The sequence below is a fragment of the Lagopus muta genome, unplaced genomic scaffold (assembly GCF_023343835.1).
Source record: "Lagopus muta isolate bLagMut1 unplaced genomic scaffold, bLagMut1 primary scaffold_177, whole genome shotgun sequence".
Classification (NCBI taxonomy): Eukaryota; Metazoa; Chordata; class Aves; order Galliformes; family Phasianidae; genus Lagopus; species Lagopus muta.
The window spans coordinates 1-19,055 of NW_026040222.1; the positions used below are offsets into that span (position 1 = coordinate 1).

General features: G+C 65.4%; 3 protein-coding genes across 3 annotated transcripts; 2 read left to right on the forward strand and 1 right to left on the reverse strand.

Moving 5' to 3' along the window:
• The first annotated feature begins 122 nt into the window (after window positions 1-122).
• On the forward strand, window positions 123-8,863 carry FCHO1 (FCH and mu domain containing endocytic adaptor 1). Its single transcript, XM_048932965.1, is given in 31 exon segments — window positions 123-187; window positions 748-792; window positions 1,327-1,415; window positions 1,886-1,977; window positions 2,054-2,128; window positions 2,228-2,369; window positions 3,067-3,219; window positions 3,316-3,420; window positions 3,626-3,724; window positions 3,810-3,906; window positions 4,004-4,026; window positions 4,028-4,049; window positions 4,154-4,226; window positions 4,570-4,591; window positions 4,704-4,758; window positions 4,868-5,046; window positions 5,119-5,143; window positions 5,278-5,354; window positions 5,356-5,413; window positions 5,416-5,470; window positions 5,542-5,651; window positions 5,738-6,319; window positions 6,555-6,667; window positions 6,754-6,856; window positions 6,947-7,058; window positions 7,134-7,289; window positions 7,492-7,624; window positions 7,715-7,914; window positions 7,998-8,062; window positions 8,154-8,318; window positions 8,662-8,863. Coding segments are annotated over 29 exon segments (3,141 nt in total). The 5' UTR covers window positions 123-187; window positions 748-792; window positions 1,327-1,388; the 3' UTR covers window positions 8,685-8,863.
• Window positions 8,864-9,746: 883 nt separating this feature from the next.
• Window positions 9,747-11,408, forward strand: B3GNT3 (UDP-GlcNAc:betaGal beta-1,3-N-acetylglucosaminyltransferase 3; the record flags this gene model as incomplete). Its single annotated transcript, XM_048932968.1, has 1 exon — window positions 9,747-11,408. A coding segment is annotated over one exon (1,239 nt), but the record flags the coding sequence as incomplete, so codon positions are not given.
• A 142-nt stretch (window positions 11,409-11,550) lies between these two features.
• JAK3 (Janus kinase 3) lies at window positions 11,551-18,938 on the reverse strand. The gene is given in 25 exon segments (XM_048932964.1): window positions 11,551-11,855; window positions 11,930-12,040; window positions 12,116-12,233; window positions 12,299-12,471; window positions 12,548-12,672; window positions 12,800-12,989; window positions 13,121-13,260; window positions 13,339-13,489; window positions 14,453-14,604; window positions 14,681-14,819; window positions 15,114-15,247; window positions 15,329-15,413; window positions 15,484-15,615; window positions 15,690-15,776; window positions 15,778-15,812; window positions 16,084-16,270; window positions 16,401-16,512; window positions 16,692-16,849; window positions 16,924-17,046; window positions 17,192-17,468; window positions 17,553-17,698; window positions 17,908-18,019; window positions 18,098-18,221; window positions 18,299-18,502; window positions 18,830-18,938. Coding segments are annotated over 24 exon segments (3,324 nt in total). The 5' UTR covers window positions 18,495-18,502; window positions 18,830-18,938; the 3' UTR covers window positions 11,551-11,738.
• Between the last annotated feature and the right edge of the window lie 117 nt (window positions 18,939-19,055).

Consider the following 19,055-nt stretch of genomic DNA (forward strand, 5'->3'; position numbering starts at 1 on the left):
GCTGCGGTAACCGCTGCGGGAGCGGGATCCAATCAGAACGCGGCGCGGCGGGAGGGGGCGTGGTCACTACCGCCCCCCCCCCCCCCCCCCCCCACTCCGGCGCGGTCCCGGCCCCGCGCGGAGCGGAGCGGTGCGGGGCGGTGCGGGGCGGCGGCGGCGGAGCGGGGCGGGGGCAGCGGCCCGGCAGGTGAGTGTGCCCCCCCCCCCGCCCCCCACCAGCTGCCCTCTCCGCACCGAGGCAGCCCCGCACCGCCCCCCCATCTCCCCCCCCTTCCCCGCAGGTGCAGCGGCACCGCGTTTCCCCCCCCACCCCCCGTTTTTTTTTATTTTTTAAAAATCTTTTTCTTTTCATTTTCTTCATCAATTTCATTTCATTCCTTTTCGATTTGGAGGCAAAGGACCGCGTTCCTTTGTCCCCCCCCCCCCCCCCAAACCCCCACACTCCCCCCCACACTCCCCTCCCTCCCCGCGGTCTTCGAGGAGGAGGAGAACAGCGCTGCCCCCCCCGCACCCAGCATCGTTCCGTGCCCCTCCACCCCCCCACCTCCCCATCCCGGGGGGGGCTTCAACCCCGCGCCCCCCCCCCCCCGCAACCCCACCCCACGAAGGTCACGGCCACAGCGGGGTCCCCCCCCCGCATCTCATACCCCGGGTTGGGGGTGGGGATGCTCTGAGCCCGCCCCGCTCATTGCACAGCTTTTTTTTTGGGGGGGGGGGCACCCCGTGAGCCCCCCGCTCTCCCCACAGACCCCCCCCACGCCGAGGATGCGCGCTGCCGCCCCACAGCAGTGGGTGAGTGGAAAGCCCCCTCCCCATCCCCATCCCCCCCCACACCCCCGTCCTTGTGCTCCATCCGTGGGGTGCGACGTTCCCCCCCCCGCCCCCCCCCGCCCGGCTGCACACAGTGCTTCGTTTCCTGTTTTTCTCCACGCGGGGGGGGGGGGGGGGGGGGGGGGAGCGGGGTGCTGCACCCCCCCACCCCCATGGGATCCGAGGGGTATTTGGGTGCGGGACCCCCAGCACTGGAGGGATGGATGGGTTTGGGGGAGGGGGGGCAGCACCTTTGTGTGCCGTTATTTCTTTTCGAGGGGGGGTGGTTGTGGATGGGGGGGGGGGGGGGGGAGCTGCCACCGTCGCTCATTTATTATTGAGGTGCAGATCAGGTGTCAGCCCCCCCCCCCCTCCTCCTCCCCACCCCGTGTTGTGGCACTGTTCCCATGGACACAGCCCTGTGCTGAACCCATGGAGTGTAGGGATGGGGGGGATGGGGGGGGTGGACATAAGGACCCCCCCCCTCAGCTCTATGCCCCCCCCCTCCATCCTCAGGGAGCTGCAAGCTGAGCCACTGCTGCCTGCCCCCCCCCATCCCCACCCCTGCCACCTCCACGATGTCCTTCTTCGCTGAGCACTTTTGGGTAAGGACTCCTTCCCCCCCCCCCTCCCCACCATCACCCATGGGTGCCCCCCCACCTATAGGTGCCCCCCACCCCCTGCTGGGGTTCCCCAGCCCCATAGGAGGAAGTTCAGTGTTCAGTGCTTCCTGGTTTGCAGCTGTGCGCTGTTCCCACCCCCCCCCCCTTTTGTGCCTCAGTTTCCCCAATGTGGAGTCACCACCTGCAGCACTACTTGGGGGGGGGGGTGCACCCCAAATAGCGCCCAGTGCTGGGGCTCAGCCCCCCCACCACAGCTCTGGGGGGGGTTCCACAGTGTCCCTATGCCTCAGTTTCCCCATGTGCTGGAGTTGGGGGGGGAAGGTGTGCATCCCCAAATAGCGCCTGGTGCCAGGCCTTAGCCAACCTTGGAACAGCTCCTGGGCTCCTACACTGGGGTCTGGGGGGGGGGGGGGTCTGGGGTGACAATTTCCCCCCTTTCCCCCCTCCCCCAGGGCGAGAAAAACCACGGCTTTGATGTGCTGTACCACAACATGAAGCACGGGCAGACCTCCACCAAGGAGCTGGCGGACTTTGTGCGCGAGAGGTGCTGCGGGTTGAGGGGGGGGGCACAAATCATGGGCCTTTTCATGCCAGCCCCCCCCCCCCCAAACCTCCCTCAGGGCTGCCATCGAGGAGAGCTACGCCAAAGCCATGGTGAAGCTGTCGAAAATGGCCACCAACGGCACCCAGCTGGGGTGAGCGCAGCACCGGGGGGGTGCCCTGCATCCATTGGGGAGGGGGGGTGATGCTCACTGTGTGTTTGTGTGTCCCCCCTCCCTCTCCCACGGTGCCAGGACCTTCGCCCCGCTCTGGGAGGTGTTCCGTGTCTCCTCTGACAAATTGGCTCTGTGTCACTTGGAGTTGGTGCGAAAACTGCAGGAGCTGCTCCGGGAGCTGTCACGCTATGGGGAGGAGCAGGGCCGGGCACACAAAAAGGTATTGGACTCCCCCCCCCCCCCCCCCCCCCCAGCCCTGCAGCCACACACTGCCGCACAGCCCCTGTCCCACCCCTCCCTTCTCACACTGCCCACAAACAGCCCTGCAAAGCCACTCTGCACCCCCCTACAGCCCCCCCTGCATGCACCCCCTGCACCCCCGCTGTCCCACACAGCCTCCATCCAACTTATGCAGCCCCCACAGCCCCTATTCCCCCCCCCCCCATTGCCCCTATCCTACACAGCCTCCCAGGACCCCCCTACAGCCCCCACTCCACACACCCCCCTGCAGCCTCTATCCCACACACCCCCACCCACTGTTATGCAACCCCCCCAAACCTACACAGCCCCACACCCCCCCCCACATCGCCGCTGTCCTGTGCCCCCCACTGTCCCCCCTGGCTCCTGTCCCATGCAGCCCCCCCCAAACCCTCTTATGCAGCTCCTCCAACCTCACACCCCCCTCACAGCCTCTGTCCCACCTCCCCGACCCCCCTACAGCCCCGCTACACTCACCCCCCTGCAGCCCCTATCCCACACAGCCCCCACCCCACCTTATGCAACCCCACAGCCACTGTCCCACCGCCCCCCACAGCCCCTGTCTCATGCGACCCCCCCCACCCCCAGCCCCACTACGCCCTGCAGCCCCCTCCCACCCCCCCCTCCATGCACCCCCCCCCACGCCCCCCATCCTGCAGTGCAAGGAGGAGGCTGCAGGCACGCTGGAGGCGGTGCAGCTCCTGCAGGGGGTGGCTCAGCTGCTGGCCAAGTGCAAGGAGAGCTACCACAGCAAATGCCACGAGCACGAGCGGCTGCGCCGGGAGGGCACCAACCAGAAAGACATCGACAAGGTGACTCCCCCCACCACCATTTCCCACCCTGGATGATCGTTATTCCTCCCTCCCCCACCCCCCACCCCGGATCTCAGCCCTGCTGCTCTCCTGCAGGCAGAGCTGAAGTCTCAGAAGGCAGCAGAAGCCCTGCGGCGTGCGGTGGACAAATACAACAGCGCCCGCAATGACTTCGAGCAGAGGATGGTGGAGTCGGCCACGGTGTGTGGGGGGGGGACCGGGGGGCTGGGGGGGGGATGGTGGCACTGGGAGCATCATTTTGTGGGGATTGGTGCTGGTGGGGTGGTGGCACGGGGGGGGTTGTGACCGTGGGGTGACATGGGGGGCGCGCTGCCCTACCCCAAACCCATCCCCGGTGCTGCTGCCCCTCGGCGATGTGCCACCCCCCATCTCCCCATCCCCGCAGCGCTTCCAGGAGGTGGAAGAAGCCCACCTGCGCCACATGAAGGGCCTCATCGGCTCCTACTCACACTCAGTGGAGGACACCCACGTGCAGATCGGGCAGGTGAAGCCTCCCCTTCAGCCCCCACCCCATCCTATGGGGCCACCCCCTGGTGCTGCTCTGCGTCCCACCGCGCCGCTCCCCGCAGGTTCACGAGGAGTTCAAGCAGAACGTGGAGAACATCGGCACCGAAACGCTGCTGCGGAGGTTTGCAGAGAGCAAAGGGACGGGGAGGGAGCGCCCAGGTGAGGAGGGGGTTCACCACTGTCCTGGTGTGGGGGGGGGGTTCAGCTGTGCATGGGGCACTGCTGCCTTTGTGGCTGACCCCACGTTTGCTCTCAGGCGCGCTGGATTTTGAGGAGTACCCGCCTGGCCCCAGCGCAGGAAGGCAAGTACGTCTGCCCCCAACTCAGCCCCGTGCTGGGGGGGTGTTCTGGGAATTGGGGGGGGGTTGGGGCTGCTCACTGCTTTGTGCCCCCCCCTCCCCCCCAGGGCCCAAGAGGAGCCGCAGCAAAGCCTTCCGCATCCCTGGGCTGAGCCGCAAGGAGAGAGAGCGCGAAGCTGGGTGAGGTGTCACCCCCCCCTTCACCTCCCCAGCGCCCCTCTGTGCTCTGCATCCTCTGCACCCACCCCTGCTTCTGTCCCTCGCACCCATTCTCTGTACCCTGTGCTTCCCTGCATCCTTCACGTCCATCCCTCGCATCCCTCCCTTCCATCCCTCCCTTTCAGTTCCATGTGTCTGGCATTGCATGCTGTCTGCATTCTGTGCTGTCTGCACCCCCTGCATGAACTGTCTGCATCCCTTGCATCCCTTCCCTACATTGCAAACACCCCACACTTCTCTGCATCCCTTGCATCTCTGTGCCCCCCATCTAACCCCCATTCTAACACTGCTGCCATCCCCACAGGGAATCCCCGGACACCGATGTGGTGAGTGGTACAGTGTGGGGTGCCGGCCTTCCTCCATCCCACACCACCCCAAACTGGGAGCACTGGGAGCACTGGGGAGTGGGCTTCACCCTGAGCATCTCCTCCACTTCAGGCTTGCCCCGAGGTGGATGAGGACGGGTTCAGCGTGCGCCCAGACGTCGCTCACAGCATCCTTGGGGTTTGGTGTTGGGGTCTGCGGCTGTGTTGGGGGATGGGGGTTTTTTGTGGGGTCTGGGGGCGTTTTGAGGTTCAAGTGTTGCCTTAACGGGGGCTCAGCGGAGGCAGAGCACCACAGCTGCTCCTCCAGCGACTCAGACTACGACGAGGATGAGCCCCGCAGGTTCCATGTGCACATCAAACCCGTACAGCCCCGCGAGGGGGGGGGCAGCGCCGGGGCCACCGTGGAGCAGCTGAGGGCCACCGTGGGAACCTTCATCCTGCCGCCCGGCGTGGGGGTGAGGCTGGGGGCTTAAGGTGGGGGGTGGGAGGGGGCCGTGCTGGGGCTAACGACCCCCCGTGTCTTGCAGGGCACCGTCAGACGGCAGTCGTCACGTGAGTCCCACCTCGTGTCCCCTGGCTCTACCTGTCCCCGCGTCCCCTCCTTCCTCCTGTCCCTGTGTCCCCATAGCCCCTAACATCTGTCCCCGCGTCCCCTAACACCCCCTTGTCCCCATGTCCCTCCCCAGGGCACACAGCGGCTCTGTCCGCAGCCCCGAGCGCCGCCGACCCTGGGGGGCCTCAGGTGCCAGGTGAGGCCGTGCTGGGGGTCCCGCCGTCCTGGGGGTCCCGGTGTCCCCTCTCCCTCCATGTCCCCAATCACATCCTTCTCATTGCAGGTGACAGCATGGGGAGGGGACACGCGGTGACACAGGCAAGCAGGTACGGCATGGGACGCGCTGGGGGGGGTGCACTGAGCCCTGTGCTGGGCACTGAGCCCCCCCACCCCACAGCTGCCCTGGGAAGGCTCCGGTGGATGTGGTGCCCCCCATGGAGGCGGTGCCCCCCGCAGCGCTCTTCGGGCCCCCCCTGGAATCAGCTTTTGAGGCAGAGGATTTCCCGGGTGAGGCTTTGGGGATGTGAGAGGGGAGGGGGGGGGAGACCCCTCTATGCCCCCCCCCAGCATCCCAACGCCGCTCTCTCCCGCAGCGCCCCGTTCCTACGTCCTGACCTCCTCCTCCTCGCCCTTCTCCTCTTCTTCCCCGGAAAACGTGGAGGATTCGGGTTTGGATTCCCCCTCGCACCCTGCGCCCGTCCCCTCACCGGACTCGAGGCCGTGGACTCCATCGGCACCTCAGAGCCCCCTCCCCAAGCGGGGGGCACTGCCGGACCCCTCCCCGGCACCATCCTCGGCCTGGGCTCCCCCCCGACCCCGCAGCCCCGGGGGTCGCCTGCCCGAGCTGCCCGGCTTTGCCGTGTTCCCCGGGGCTGAGGGGCTCTGGGAGGAGGGGGATGTGGGGGGTGCGGCGTCCCGGGGACGCCCCCGTGGCACTGCCCCCCCCCTGCAGCCCCCCTCGCCCGACCCTTTTGGGGAGCCCTGGGTCCGGCCCCACAGTCCTCCTGGGGAGCGACACCCCCAGCCTCGACCTTCCTCCAACTCGGCCTCATCCTCCTCCTCCTCCCCGGCCCCCCCAAGCGGGGGGGAGTCCTCCAGCCCCTCCCCATGGACGTGCCCAGGGCTGGGGATGAGGATGTCTGAGGGTGGCACTGCGACGGCCCCCCCTGAATTGGGTGAGTTCTGTGGGGCTTCCCCCTAATTACCCTCAACTCTGCCCCCAGTCACCCCCAGCTCTGCCCCCAAATTACCCATAGCTGTGCCCCCCCCACCTCTCACCAGCCCCATACATCTGAAGGGAAAGGGCTGAGCCTGCTGCTCTCCCGGCCCCCGTGGGACCCCCCCATGGAGACCCCTACCTCTCATTGCCCCCTTTGCCTCGTGACCCCCTGACCCCCACTGTGCCCACAGCCGCCCGCCCCCCCGCCGCCGCCCCCCGCGAGGTCCCACTGGTGGCCCCCCCTCGCCGCTCCCGGACAAAGCGCCCGACAGCCGGCCCAGCTGCAGGCAGCAACAGTGACCTGGTGTGTTTTAAGGGGGGTGGGAGGGCTGGGGGGGGCAGCAGCCCGACCCCCTTCCTACCACTGACCCCCCCTTTCTATGCCTGCAGTCGCGCTCGCTCAGCCCCCCACCCTCCTGGAGCTGCCCCTCGCATTCAGCCCCTGCCAGCCTGGGGGAGCGCGGCTTTTTCTCCGTGTGCCCACCGCCCCTCGGTGCGTCCAGGTTGGGAGGGGGATGGAAGAATCCTGGATGTGGGGGATGTGGGGCCCTCAGGGTGCTCACGGGGTGTGCGTTGCCCCCAGGGCTGTCGCGGGGTCCCAGCCCTGTGGTGCTGGGCTCGCAGGACGCGCTGCCCGTGGCCACCGCCTTCACCGAATACGTGCATGCCTACTTCAAGGGGCGAGATGCCGACAGGTAGGGGGGTCAGGGTCGGGGTTGGGGTCGGGGTCCCCCCAGCTGTCTGCCTGCTGACCCCCAGCATCCCCGCAGCTGCTTGGTGAAGGTGACAGGGGAGCTCACCATGTCCTTCCCCGCCGGCATCGTGCGCGTCTTCAGCGGCAGCTTGGCCCCCCCCGTGCTCAGCTTCCGTCTGCTCAACGCCGGTGCCATCGAGCAATTCCTGCCCAACGCCGAGCTGCTCTACAGGTGTGGGGACACAGGGATGTGGGCTGGGGTGGTGGCAGTGGGGAGCTTGGGGCGCACAGGGTGTTGGGGGGTCTGGTTTCTCAGGAGGCCCCAGGCACTTTCATCACCTGGTGGGTGCAGCGCTGCGCCTTGGGGTGCTGGTTCACTGCGGGTGCCAGCTGTGGGGCGCCCCAGTGTGGCCGCAGTGTCCCCGTCCCCACAGTGACCCTTCCCAGAGCGACCCCAGCACCAGGGACTTCTGGCTGAACATGGCTGCGCTGACGGGGCAGCTGCAGAAACAAGCAGAGCAGAGCCCATCCGCCTCCTACTACAACGTGGCTCTGCTCAAGTACCAGGTGAGCCGGGCGCAGCGTGGGGGCGCCCCACATCCCCCCACCCAGCTCTGATGGCGGGGTGACAGCATCCCACCCTTCTCTACCCCCCAGTTTTCCCGGCTGGGTCCCAGCTCAGCCCCACTGCGGCTGTGTGTGCGCTGGGACTGCGCGCCCGGAGCCACGCGGGTCAGTGTGGAGTACGGCTACAACGCAGGGGCGCTCGCCCTGCCTGTGCCCCTCGCCAACGTCCACGTGCTGCTGCCCCTGGATGAACCCGTCACCAACGTGCGGCTGCAGCCCAAGGCCAGCTGGTAAAGAGGGTGGGGGTCTAAAATGGGGGTGGGGGTGGTGGGAATGGAGCGGGAGACCTGGAGATGTGGCCACGTCCCCGCAGGAACCTGGAGGAGAAGAGGTTGCTCTGGAAGCTGCTGGATGTCCCCAGTGCGCCAGGGCAGGGAGGTGAGGCTCCATCCACCCCTGCAGCCCTCACTCTGTGCGTGTGGGGACAGGGATGGGACCCCCACCTCTGTGCTCCCCCCCACCTCCCCAGGCTGCGGGCGGCTCTCAGCCAGCTGGCAGCCGCTTTGTGGGCCCAGCAAGCCCAGCCCGGTGGCAGCACAGTTCAGCAGTGAGGGCAGCACGCTGTCGGGCGTCGAGGTGGAGCTGGCAGGCGCTGGGTACCGCATGTCGCTGGTCAAGAAGAGGTTCGCCACGGGTACGTGGGATCCCTCCCCTGTCCCCACAGCCCGTGGTTGCACGTGGTCCCTTCTGTGTCCCCTATGTCTGAGATGCTCGGGGTCCCTTCTGTGCTGCCCAGGGTGCATGCCATCTCTCCTCCGCACCCCACGGATCTGGGGGCATGGGGACCTTTTCTCACTCCTCGTGGTGCATGGAGTCCCCTCCCCACCCCCTATGGTGCAGGAGGTCCCTTCCCCAGGTGCCTGAGGTCCCCTCCCCACCACCTTGCTCTCCGTTCTCCCATGGTGCCAATGCCCTGTGTGCGTGTCCCCATCTTCGCAGCCCCCACCTTTCATCCCTCCCCCCCCTTTCCTCCACAGGGATCTACCTGGCGGGGTCCTGAGCTGCCTCTACTCGGACCCCCGGACCTCCCCTTGGTTGTGTGAGCTCAAAGCACTGGATGGAGCCTGGTTGGAGGGGGTGCCTTCCTCCTCCTCCTCACTCCTCTTCCTCCCCCCCACTCCCCTTCCTCCCCATAGCCATAACTGCGTCATCTCCTGCTGTAAGGGATGGACCCCCCCCCCCTCCCCCATCCCACCCCCGTGCTGTGAAGCTCTTTTATTAAACACTTTATTTTCTAATCACCGCCTCTGCCCCACGCTGTGCCGCCCAGCTCTGCCACCTCTGGGCTGCTCCTTGGTAACGGGCTCAGCTGCTGCGCTGCGCTCCTGGGGGGACTTTGAGGCCCTGGGGGGGGAGGAGCCAACACTGAACTGTGACACTTCTAGCACCCATAGGTGCTGCTGCCCCACCTGCTTTGGGATGGGCAGATGGGTGGCACCAGGTGTGGGGAGGGGATTGCTGATCCTGTCCCATTGACGCACGAGAATGGCTCTGGTGTGGCTCTGTGGGAAGGTGCTGGGGGCTCTGTGGGGTTGGGGGGCTCAGGGCTTCACGTGCTGCAGGGTGGGCTCTGGGATGGGGCTGGGTGCATCCTGCTTTGCTGGGCTGGGGGGAGGTGGGGGAGGATCCCCCGTGCTGCATGGGGTTCTCATGCTGAGTGGGGTCCGCTGCCCATGGGCTCCATCTTTATGGGGTGGGGGGGCTGCTCACCTCACCTGTTGGTGGGCTTCGTGCATCCGGAACCACCCACTCCTCCAGCTGAGGGTGCTCCAGTGGGTGCCCCATCCCACTTGCTGGCGTGGCCCTTTGCTCTTTGTAACGCAGCAGCTGCTGGGCAGGACTGACTGCCTGAACTCTCCCTGGCTTTCTGGAAGGGAGGCGGAAATGAACTTGGGATCAAAAGGTCGTAACGAAGGAAGGGAGGGAGTTGAGCGTAGCAGAGAGGGGGATGGAGCACGGGCGGCTCTGCATCCAGAGGCAATTGGGTCTGATGCCCCCGGGGTGGCTGTGGGACGCCTGGAGACCCTGCCCAGGAGGCCCCACATGTGCTGTGAGGTGGTGATGCCTTCAGCCTCCACCATCACCATCGGCACCCGGAATCCCAACCCACCATAGAGCACAGCGTGATCCCATAAATGGGGGACACGCAGCCCCAGCTGTGCTCCCTGTCTTGCAGACCCGCTCCCCGTGGCGTCGTGCACCGCAGAAATGGGCTTTGCTCACGGTGGGGACCCTGGGGCTGTGCTACCTGCTGTCCCCCACCTCGTCTTTGTGGCCTCGCGCAGCCCCCAGCCCTGAACCCACCTCCATTGCAGCCCCCGACGCCCTCCCAGCTCTGCCCAGCATCACCCCATGCGTGGCCAATGCTTCAGTGCAGAACATCCCTGGCTTTGCCGAACTGCCCAAGCAATCCCAGGACTTCATGCTCTACCAGCACTGCCGTGCCTTCCCACAGCTCCTCGACGTCCCTGGCAAATGCGGGGGTCCCGCAGCCTCCTCCAACATCTTCCTCCTCCTGGCCATCAAATCCTCCCCGGCCAACTACGAACGGCGCGAGGCGATCCGGAAGACGTGGGGTCAGCAGAGAACCTTGGAAGGGGCTCAGATCCGGCGGCTGTTCCTGGTGGGGGTTTCCCCCGATGCGCGGAACGCGGCCAAACTGAACCGGCTGCTGTGGCACGAGCAGCACGAGCACCACGACGTGCTGCAGTGGGACTTCAGGGACACCTTCTTCAACCTGACGCTGAAGCTGCTGCTGTTTCACACCTGGCTGCAGGAGCGCTGCCCCGGCGCACGCTTTGTCTTCAACGGGGACGATGATGTCTTTGTCAACACGGACAACCTGGTGTCCTTTACGCGGGATGTCCCGAGCGAGCAGCACTTGTTGGCTGGGCAGGTGTTGGCCGGCACGGGGCCCATCCGGAATCCAGGCAGCAAGTACTTTGTGCCAACACAGCTGATGCCATCGGAGCTGTACCCACCGTACTGCAGTGGAGGAGGGGTGCTCATGTCTGCCTTCACGGCGCGCGCCATCCACCACGCGGCGCAGCACGTCGCGCTCTTCCCCATCGATGACGTCTATGTGGGGATGTGCTTGAAGAGAGCTGGGCTGGCCCCCATCTCCCACAATGGCATCCGGCCCTGGGGGATCTCCGTGCCCCGCTATTCTGACGTGCTGGACCCCTGTTATTACCGGGAGCTGCTGGTGGTGCACCGCTTTGCGCCCTATGAGATGGCTGTGATGTGGCAGGCTCTCCAGGAGCCCCAGCTGCGCTGCGGGAGGAAGGTGCGCATCTTCTAGGATGGACCAGGAGGGTCAGCGTCACTGCTGCTGCTCCAGGGCTTGTGGGATGCTGCTGTGAGGCTGAGCGTGGGGAGGTGCTGAGCCTCAGCTCCAACCTGTGGCTTCACCTCAAACATCCTGCCTGGCTCTGCCCCAAAGCTGTGACTTGTGACCAGGTTCTCCTCTTGGTGCAATAAAGGAACGCAGTCTGGAGATGAGGGATCCGTGCCTTCTGCCATCCCAACAGTGCAGGGGGGAGTGGGAGCTCAGGGTCCCCCCACTGCCCCCCTTTGTCCCCCATATCTGCTCATCCATTGCGGGTGGGCACAGACCTGAGGTCCCCTCTCCGTCCTCAACCACACAAGCAAGAGATGGGCGCCCCCCAGATCCCTCCCCCATCCCCCGGTCCCTGCTGCCCCCAGGCTGCCCTCCTCCAGGGATGTCCCCAGTGGCTCATAGGGGGGCTGAGCTCACTGCTGCATTTCCTCTGCGAGGATATTGGTACACAGCTGACCTCCTCATACCCAACCTCCCCCCAATCCCCCCCACCATGGATTCCCCTCACTTCACTCCAGTTGCCAAATTCCATCACCAGTTTACTTGAAATCGGTCAAACCTGGTTACAAAAGAGTTGGGAATGAGAGGGGAAGTCACAGCAGCACAACCACAGCAGTTAAAACACATTGAAGCGTTGCTGTGTTCGTCGATCTGTCTGTCATGTCTCATGCTGGAAGGTCTGGGGGCTGCAGGGGGGGGGGGTCCAGGCACCCCCTACCCACGGGTGGTGCCACGGCCATCCCTCAGTGCCTCGACTCTGGCTGCCAGCTCGCTGAAGGTGGGTCTGGCACTGGGGGCGAATGCCCAGCAGCTCAGCATCACCGCATACACCTGTGGATAGAAGGGGAGAATTGGGGGGCATGGGGAGGGCTGGGACCCCGCTGTGCTGGAAGGGAGGATCTCACCTCTGTGGGGCAGCCTGGGGGCACCGGGAGCCTCCTGGAGTCCTTCAGCAGCTCCAGCAAATGGCAGATGATCTGTGCTGGTTTCTCAGGGCCCATCATGCGGAGGAACTCCTGCGGGATTGCGGTGAGCACAAGGTGCGGCAGTAGGGGGCGCAGGGGGGGGGCATGGTGGGGTGGGGGCCTCACCTCCGAGGGGCTCCTGCTCTTGTTGCTGTAGGTGAAGAGCTCATAGAGCAGCACCCCGAAGCTCCACACGTCGGATGCTCGGGAGAAGACGTTGTCAGCCAGCGACTCGGGTGCGTACCTGGAGGTGGGAGCTCTGAGCGCCGGGTCCCACCGTGGCCCCCAACCCAGCACCTGGGACCTCACCAGAACACAGGGCTCTGCCCAGGCTCCTGCACCACATAATAGTCCTTGTCCTGTGGCAGCAGCTTGGCCAGCCCGAAGTCACCGATCTTCACGTGGCTCTCACTCTCCACCAGGATGTTCCTGCTGGCCAGGTCGCGGTGCACGCAGCGCTGGGCCCCCAGGTACTCCATGCCCTGGAACAGGCACGGTGCCATCACTGCATCCCTACCCCAACCCCTCCATGGGAGAATGGGATCCCCTCGGTCCCACCTTGCAGATCTGCCAGGCGTAGAGCAGCAGCGTGCGGTGCTCCAGGCGGTGCTGGTTCTTCTGCAGGTAATCCCGCAGGCAGCCATCAGGCAGGTACTCCATCACCAACCGCAGCCCCCGGCGCCCTGCAGCACATTTGTGTCACGGGCAGAGCAGGCAATTTGCAGGTTGAAGCAGCAGAGGGCATGCAGACCCCTCCCTGCCCGCACCCCATGCGCTGATCCCTCCCCCCCGGTGCCGCCTCGCACTCACCACGGCTGTAGCAAACGCCCCGGTACTTGACGATGAAATCGTGCTGCAGCGAGTGCAGGATTTGGATCTCCCTCTCGAAGTCCTGCAGCTCCTTGGCCGAGTCTTGCTGCAGCTTCTTCACCGCCACCAGCTCCCCCGTGCTGTCACCCAGCGGATCGTAGCGGCACAGCTCCACGCTCCCAAAGTTGCCCTGTGGAGGCAGAGCCGGGTGGGCGCTCAGCTCCCAGGACCCCCCCCCAACACTTTGCCACCCCTGAGACAGCGAGGTGTGGAGGAGGCCGTGGATACCCCACAAAAAGGGCATCGCTAAGAGAGCCTCACCTTGCCCAGCAGTGAGATGTACTTGAGGTGCCGCTCCTCGAACAGCACAGGGCTGTGCCCCGCTGCCACGTGTTCGTAGCCCCAGAAGCTCTCCCGCAGCGTCACGTCGATGGGTGACAGCTCTGAGAGCAGCTCATAGTCTGGGGGTGGGGGACAGGTGGTGAGGCGGGGGTCCGGTGCCCATCCCCGTGCCCATCCCCAACACCCGCAGCGCCCACCGGAGGAAATGAGGCTGTTGATGTCGCGGATGATGGCGCGGAAGCAGGGCCGCCTGCTGGGCTCGTAGTGCATGCAGTGCGCGATCAGCGCAGCCAGCTCGCTCCAGCGCGGGGCGGGCAGCTGCAGGCGGCTCTCGTAGAACTGCAGCTTCTGGGGGGAGGAGGGGGGGGAGGAAGGATCACGAGGCCCAGAGCTGTGCCAGCACCGGGCATCACTCGAGGATGGGGTGGGCACGGTGTGGGGTCTGCCTGTCCATGCCACTACCTGGGCTGTGGGCACCCATCCCCATCCCCATCCCCATCCCATCCCCATCCCACCCCATCCCCATCCCACCCCATTCCACTCCACTCCATTCCATTCCACCCCATTCCATTCCATTCCATTCCATTCCATTCCATTCCATTCCATTCCATTCCATTCCATTCCATTCCACCCCATTCCATTCCACCCCATTCCATCCCACCCCATCCCCATCCCCATCCCCATCCCCATCCCCATCCCCATCCCCATCCCCATCCCCATCCCACCCCACCCCACTCCACTCCATTCCATTCCATTCCATTCCATTCCATTCCATTCCATTCCATTCCATTCCATTCCATTCCATTCCATCATCACCTCATCCCCATCCCTGTCCCATCCCACCCCATCCCATCCCATCCCATCCCATCCCATCCCATCCCATTCCGCTCCATCCCATTCCATTCCACTCCATTCCATTCCATTCCATTCCATTCCACCCCATCCCATCCCATCCCATCCCATCCCATCCCACCCCATTCCACTCCACTCCATTCCATTCCATTCCATTCCATTCCATTCCATTCCATTCCATTCCATTCCATTCCATTCCATCCCCATCCCACCCCATTCCACTCCATTCCATTCCATTCCATTCCATTCCATTCCACCCCATCCCATCCCCATCCCCACCCCTTATGCACTGTGACTGCATTTTGGGGTCACCAACACCATCGGGAGGCCCTGCAGCAGGACTGGCAGCCGCAGGCAGCTGAACACAGTGGATGCCATAGGATGGAGTCGCAGTGGAGTGGGGTCACGTCAGGATGGGGTCACAGGGGCAGGGTGATGGGGAGGAAGGGACAACCCCACCTTCTGCGGCTCCAGCAGGCTGACAGGCATGTTGCCCCCACTGAAGATCTCCCACAGGGTCGCCCCGAAGCTCCACTTGTCGGCTGGCAGCGCCAGGCTCTGGGGGTCACTCAGGCACTCGGGGGCCACCCAAGGGATGCGCTCCACCAGCACTGGAGAGAAGGGATGGCCCTGCTCAGCACCACCAAGGGGGGGCACGCGGCTCCCCAGGGTCCATACAGCACTTACACTCCTTGGCCAGGACGGTGATGCTGACTCCAGGGTCGCTGAGTTTGATGAAGGGGGGGCTGCCGCTGGCCGCGTCCCCCTCCCGGGTCAGCAGCACCTTCTTAGCAGAAACGTTGCCGTGGGTGATTTTCTTGTCCTCCTGGGAGGGGACAGGGATCCTGAGCGTGGCACTGGCTGGGTGGAGCCCTGGTGCTCATCCCTGCTATGGGGCTGGGGGGCCGTGGGAGTGGGGTGTGGGGGATCAGCAGGAGCGAAAGGACAGCAGCGCTTGGAGATGTGGGACAGGGATGGGTGGGAGCCACGGGGATGGGGATGCATGGGACACAGGGGGTTGGGGGCTACGGGAATACAGGTGCAAGAAGCCGTGGGGACAGAGCTGCGTGGGAGCAGGGGCACATCAGAGGACGGGGGGGTGCTTTGTCCATCCACTTACCAAGTAGTTGAGAGCGTATCCCAGCTGCTTGGCCACCTGCAGCTTCCAGCTGGTCGTCACCTTGCCCTCACTGTGGTTCTTTTTCAGGTAGAGGTCCAGGGGTCCGTGCCTGATGTACTCCTGCACCATGATGCCTGTGGGCAGGGGGCAGCAGGCCGGTCCCATGCGTGCACACAGCGGGTGGCAGCGTGGCACAGGGGACAAGGGACACTCACTGTCCTTGCCGAGGCTGACGCCGTGCAGCAGCACCAGGTGCTTGTGGGACAGCTGGCTCATGATGCTGGCGGCCTCCAGGAAGGACTGAGGGGGAGATGGGGTCAGGGGGCTGCGGGACGCAGGCGGGTTGGTGCCGAGGGCCCCCCCAGCTCACCTCGGAGCAGTTGCGGTGGCTGCTGTCCATCACCTTGAGCACCACGGGGGTCTGGTAGAACTCGTCATCCTTCTGGTCCCGCTTGATGCCCTTGTAGATGTGGGTGAAGGAACCCTGCCCCAGGCTCTCGCCCTGCCGTGGGATGGCATGTTGGGCTGGGAGGGTCCCCCCTGGCCCCCGGCTCCCCACACCCCATCCTGCTGTACCCGTATGAGGCTCTCAGGGTCGATCTTATGGAATGTCAGCTGGCTGGGGCTGCGGCGCGGGGCAGGGGGGGAGTTGGGGGGGCCGCGGGCGGCCGCTGCGCACGATCAGCAGGTTGGATTTCTCTGGAGGGGGGGGGGGGGGGGAGGGATGCGAGGGGTGGCTGTGACGTCATAACGCCCGCTCTGTGACGTCACACCGCTCGCTATGACGTCACAATGCTGCGCCGTGACGTCACAATGCTCGTTGTTTGACATCACAATGCTGCACTGTGACATCACAATGCCCACACTGTGACGTCACGCAGCGCCTTTTACAACAACACACCTCATTTCACAACCCCCCACCCCCCCAAACCCCTGCCCTCATCGTGCCCCTATAGCCTATAGGTGTCACCTCGGGGCAGAGGTGGGCAGCACGTCTCCAGGCGCAGGTGAGCACCCTCAGCCTGCAGCCCGCAGCGCCCATAGGTGCCCAGCAGCTCCTGCAGGCTGCAGAAGCGCCTTGCCAGCCCTGTCAGCCACAAGCTGCCATCCTCATCCCTGCGGATCAAGCAGCGTTTGAAGTCCTGCCCGGAGCGTGTCTGTGGGGAGAGAGCGAGCTCAGCACCGTGGGGTGCTGGGAAACACCAGTGGCACTGTCCCCTCGGTGCTGGGTTCTGTGCCACGTGGAGAGGATGTGGGGGGGGGTTTCTGTGTGGCACTGGGCCCCACCTCGGTGCACACGGTCAGCAGAAAGCTGTCGAAGTCCTGGGGGCTGCGGCGCAGCACAAACAGCCCTGGCTGGGCCCCCGCCGCCTTCAGCTTACGCACAGCAAACTCAGAGCTGCAACACAGCTGGGTGTGGGGAGGGGGGTATCGCAGGGACACCCCACGGTGCGTCCCAGTGCTCCCCAAGCACGGTGGGCACTACAGCGTCACCCCTTGGGTGGGTGGATGGGGGTCACCTCTCAATAATTCCCTTCTGCTTGAGCCCCACAGCCTGGGGGGATGGGGCACACACACCTGATGGGCCCATGGCATTGGTTCTCCACGTCTTCCAGCAGCCGGGGGGGGGCCACCTCCTTGCAGAAGTAGTGGTGGGCATCTGCAGTCAGGCGGTAGTAACCATCCAGCAGGGCCACGAAGGAGAGAGCTTCCCGCAGCGTGGGGAACTCCACCTCCTGCGTGAGAGCGAGGTGAGCCCCCAGCACGCTATGACCCCCCTGGCACCCCCCAGGTCCCCCCCCCAGCTCACCAGCACCCTGTTGTCTGTCTTGGTGAGGGTGACGATGCGGTTCTCCACGGGGCCACCATCACGGCTCGCCTGCTTGATGCTGACGTCGGCGATGTCGGGGAAGTCACAGAAGTGCTGGCGGCTCTGCAGGGACACCGGGGGCTGCCCTACGCGTGTCCCCCCACCCCATGACCCCCCCCTCCCCTCCACTCATCCACTCTCAGACCCCCCCCCACCTGCACTGTGGCTGGACCGCCCCATCCTCACCCTCTGGATGGGGTTTCCGCACCTCAGATCCGCCGCAGCTCCAGGAGACCCCGCTGTCTGCAGACACGTGGATGGTGATGTCGGCGTCGGGGCCGCGCGCACGGAAGCTCTCCTCAGCCCAGCAGCGCCGCAGCCGTTCCAGGTCCAGCAGGTATTTCAGCTTCAGGCAGCGCCCATCCGCCCTGCAGCCCCCCATCCTGCACAGGGACTGCGCGACACGGCGGCGGATGCGCTTGCGGGTGAGGAAGCTGTGCTGTTGGATCTGACACCGCAGCGGCTCCGGGATGCAGGACTTGTAGCTGGAGGCGGGGGGAGGCAGGAGATGAGGCAGGAGGGGGTTAAGTTCCCCCCCCCCCCCCCTCCCAGGTGAGGTCCCCGCTCACCTGACGCAGCTGAAGACCTGCTCGGGGCTCTGCCACTTCTCCTTGGCGATGCGCAGCATGTCCAGCACCGCCAGGCTCAGGCATTCCTCCTGCTCCGCCAGGCTCAGTGCCAGCTCCATGCGCCCCGCAATGAAGTCACTGCGAGACTGGGGACAGAGACACAGCTCGGGGTGGGGGCAAAGCCCCCTGCACGCTGCAAGCCCTGGTTGTGCACCAGCCGTGCATCTCCAGAGCCCGGCTCCGTGCATGAGGCTGAGGCAGGAGCCGTGCATCCCCCCTACCCCATCATTCATGGCCAGCCCCCGGCTCCGTGCCCGTGTCTGGCACACCCCTGGGGCAGGGATGCACGGCTCACCTGGGCAAACAGGTAATCGATGACAGGGTAATCCAGCACGGGGCTGGGGCGGTCGCTGGGCAGCTGGAAGCGATGCGCCTGGCCCAGCCCACACCAATTGGGGAAGAAGAACCTGTTGGGGCAGGGTTGGCTGGGCTCAGTGCCGCGTCCCGTGCCGCACAGCCCCTATCAGCCAGCAGAGAGTCCCCACCTGATCCTATACACCACCACCTGGCTGCGGGCATCCTCCACTGTGAAGAGGTGGTTGGGGGGGTACCAGCAGCTGAGATCCTCCGTGGCCAAAGCGAAGAGAGGATGGCAGATGGGCAGCACGCCTGGTGGCAGAGGGACAGCGCCGTCCTCGTGGCTGTGACCACGCCGGATGGGTGCACAGCTGGGGGATGGTGCTCACCGCAGGCCTTGGCAGCACGCACACACAGCTCCTCGGCCGTGTATTCGCCGAAGGTGAAGGTGAGGATGGCGGTGGAGTCGGGGGCAGCATGGGGTGCCCGGTGGTAGAGGAACACCTGCAGTGTGCCGGGCTCCGAGGAGGACAGACTGCAGGAGCGCTCGCCGATCAGCGGCGTCTCCTCACCCAGCGGGGCCATGGCGGGCGCTGCAAGGCCAGCAGTGCTCAGTGTGCTCCCTGTGTGCCCCCCTGGTGTGTCCCCAAGCGCGGTGCCCCGTGCTCTGAGACCCATAGGAAATGGCTCCTTGCCGTGGAGCAAAACCCCACGCTGTCTCTGGGGCTCGGACCCATTGCCCTGTGTTCGTTTTGCAGATGGGGGAACTGAGGCACGCCGCTGTTTTTTAGGTGCTCTGCAGCAGCCAGCTCGGAGACACGCTTGTGCCTTGCATCACACCTGGCCTGGAGAGCACACGGCTCCATCCCTGTGCAGGAGGGTCGGCTGGAGCCCACAAACCCCCCCATGTCCCACAGTACCTGTGCTGTCCCGGTGGCCTTGCTGGTGCTGTGCGTTCTGTCCTGGGTGGGGCTGCTGCACTTTTTGGGCTGCGTAGGTGGCTGCGAGCGTCAAAAAGTCCCCATGGTGACTTCCTTCCTGCCCACAGCGTCTCTGAGCAGAGCGAACTTCCTGACCAGGGAGGGGGCACGGGGCAGGGGGCCCTAAGGAGCCACCCCAGGGGCAGAAGGCACCCCCTGCTCCAGG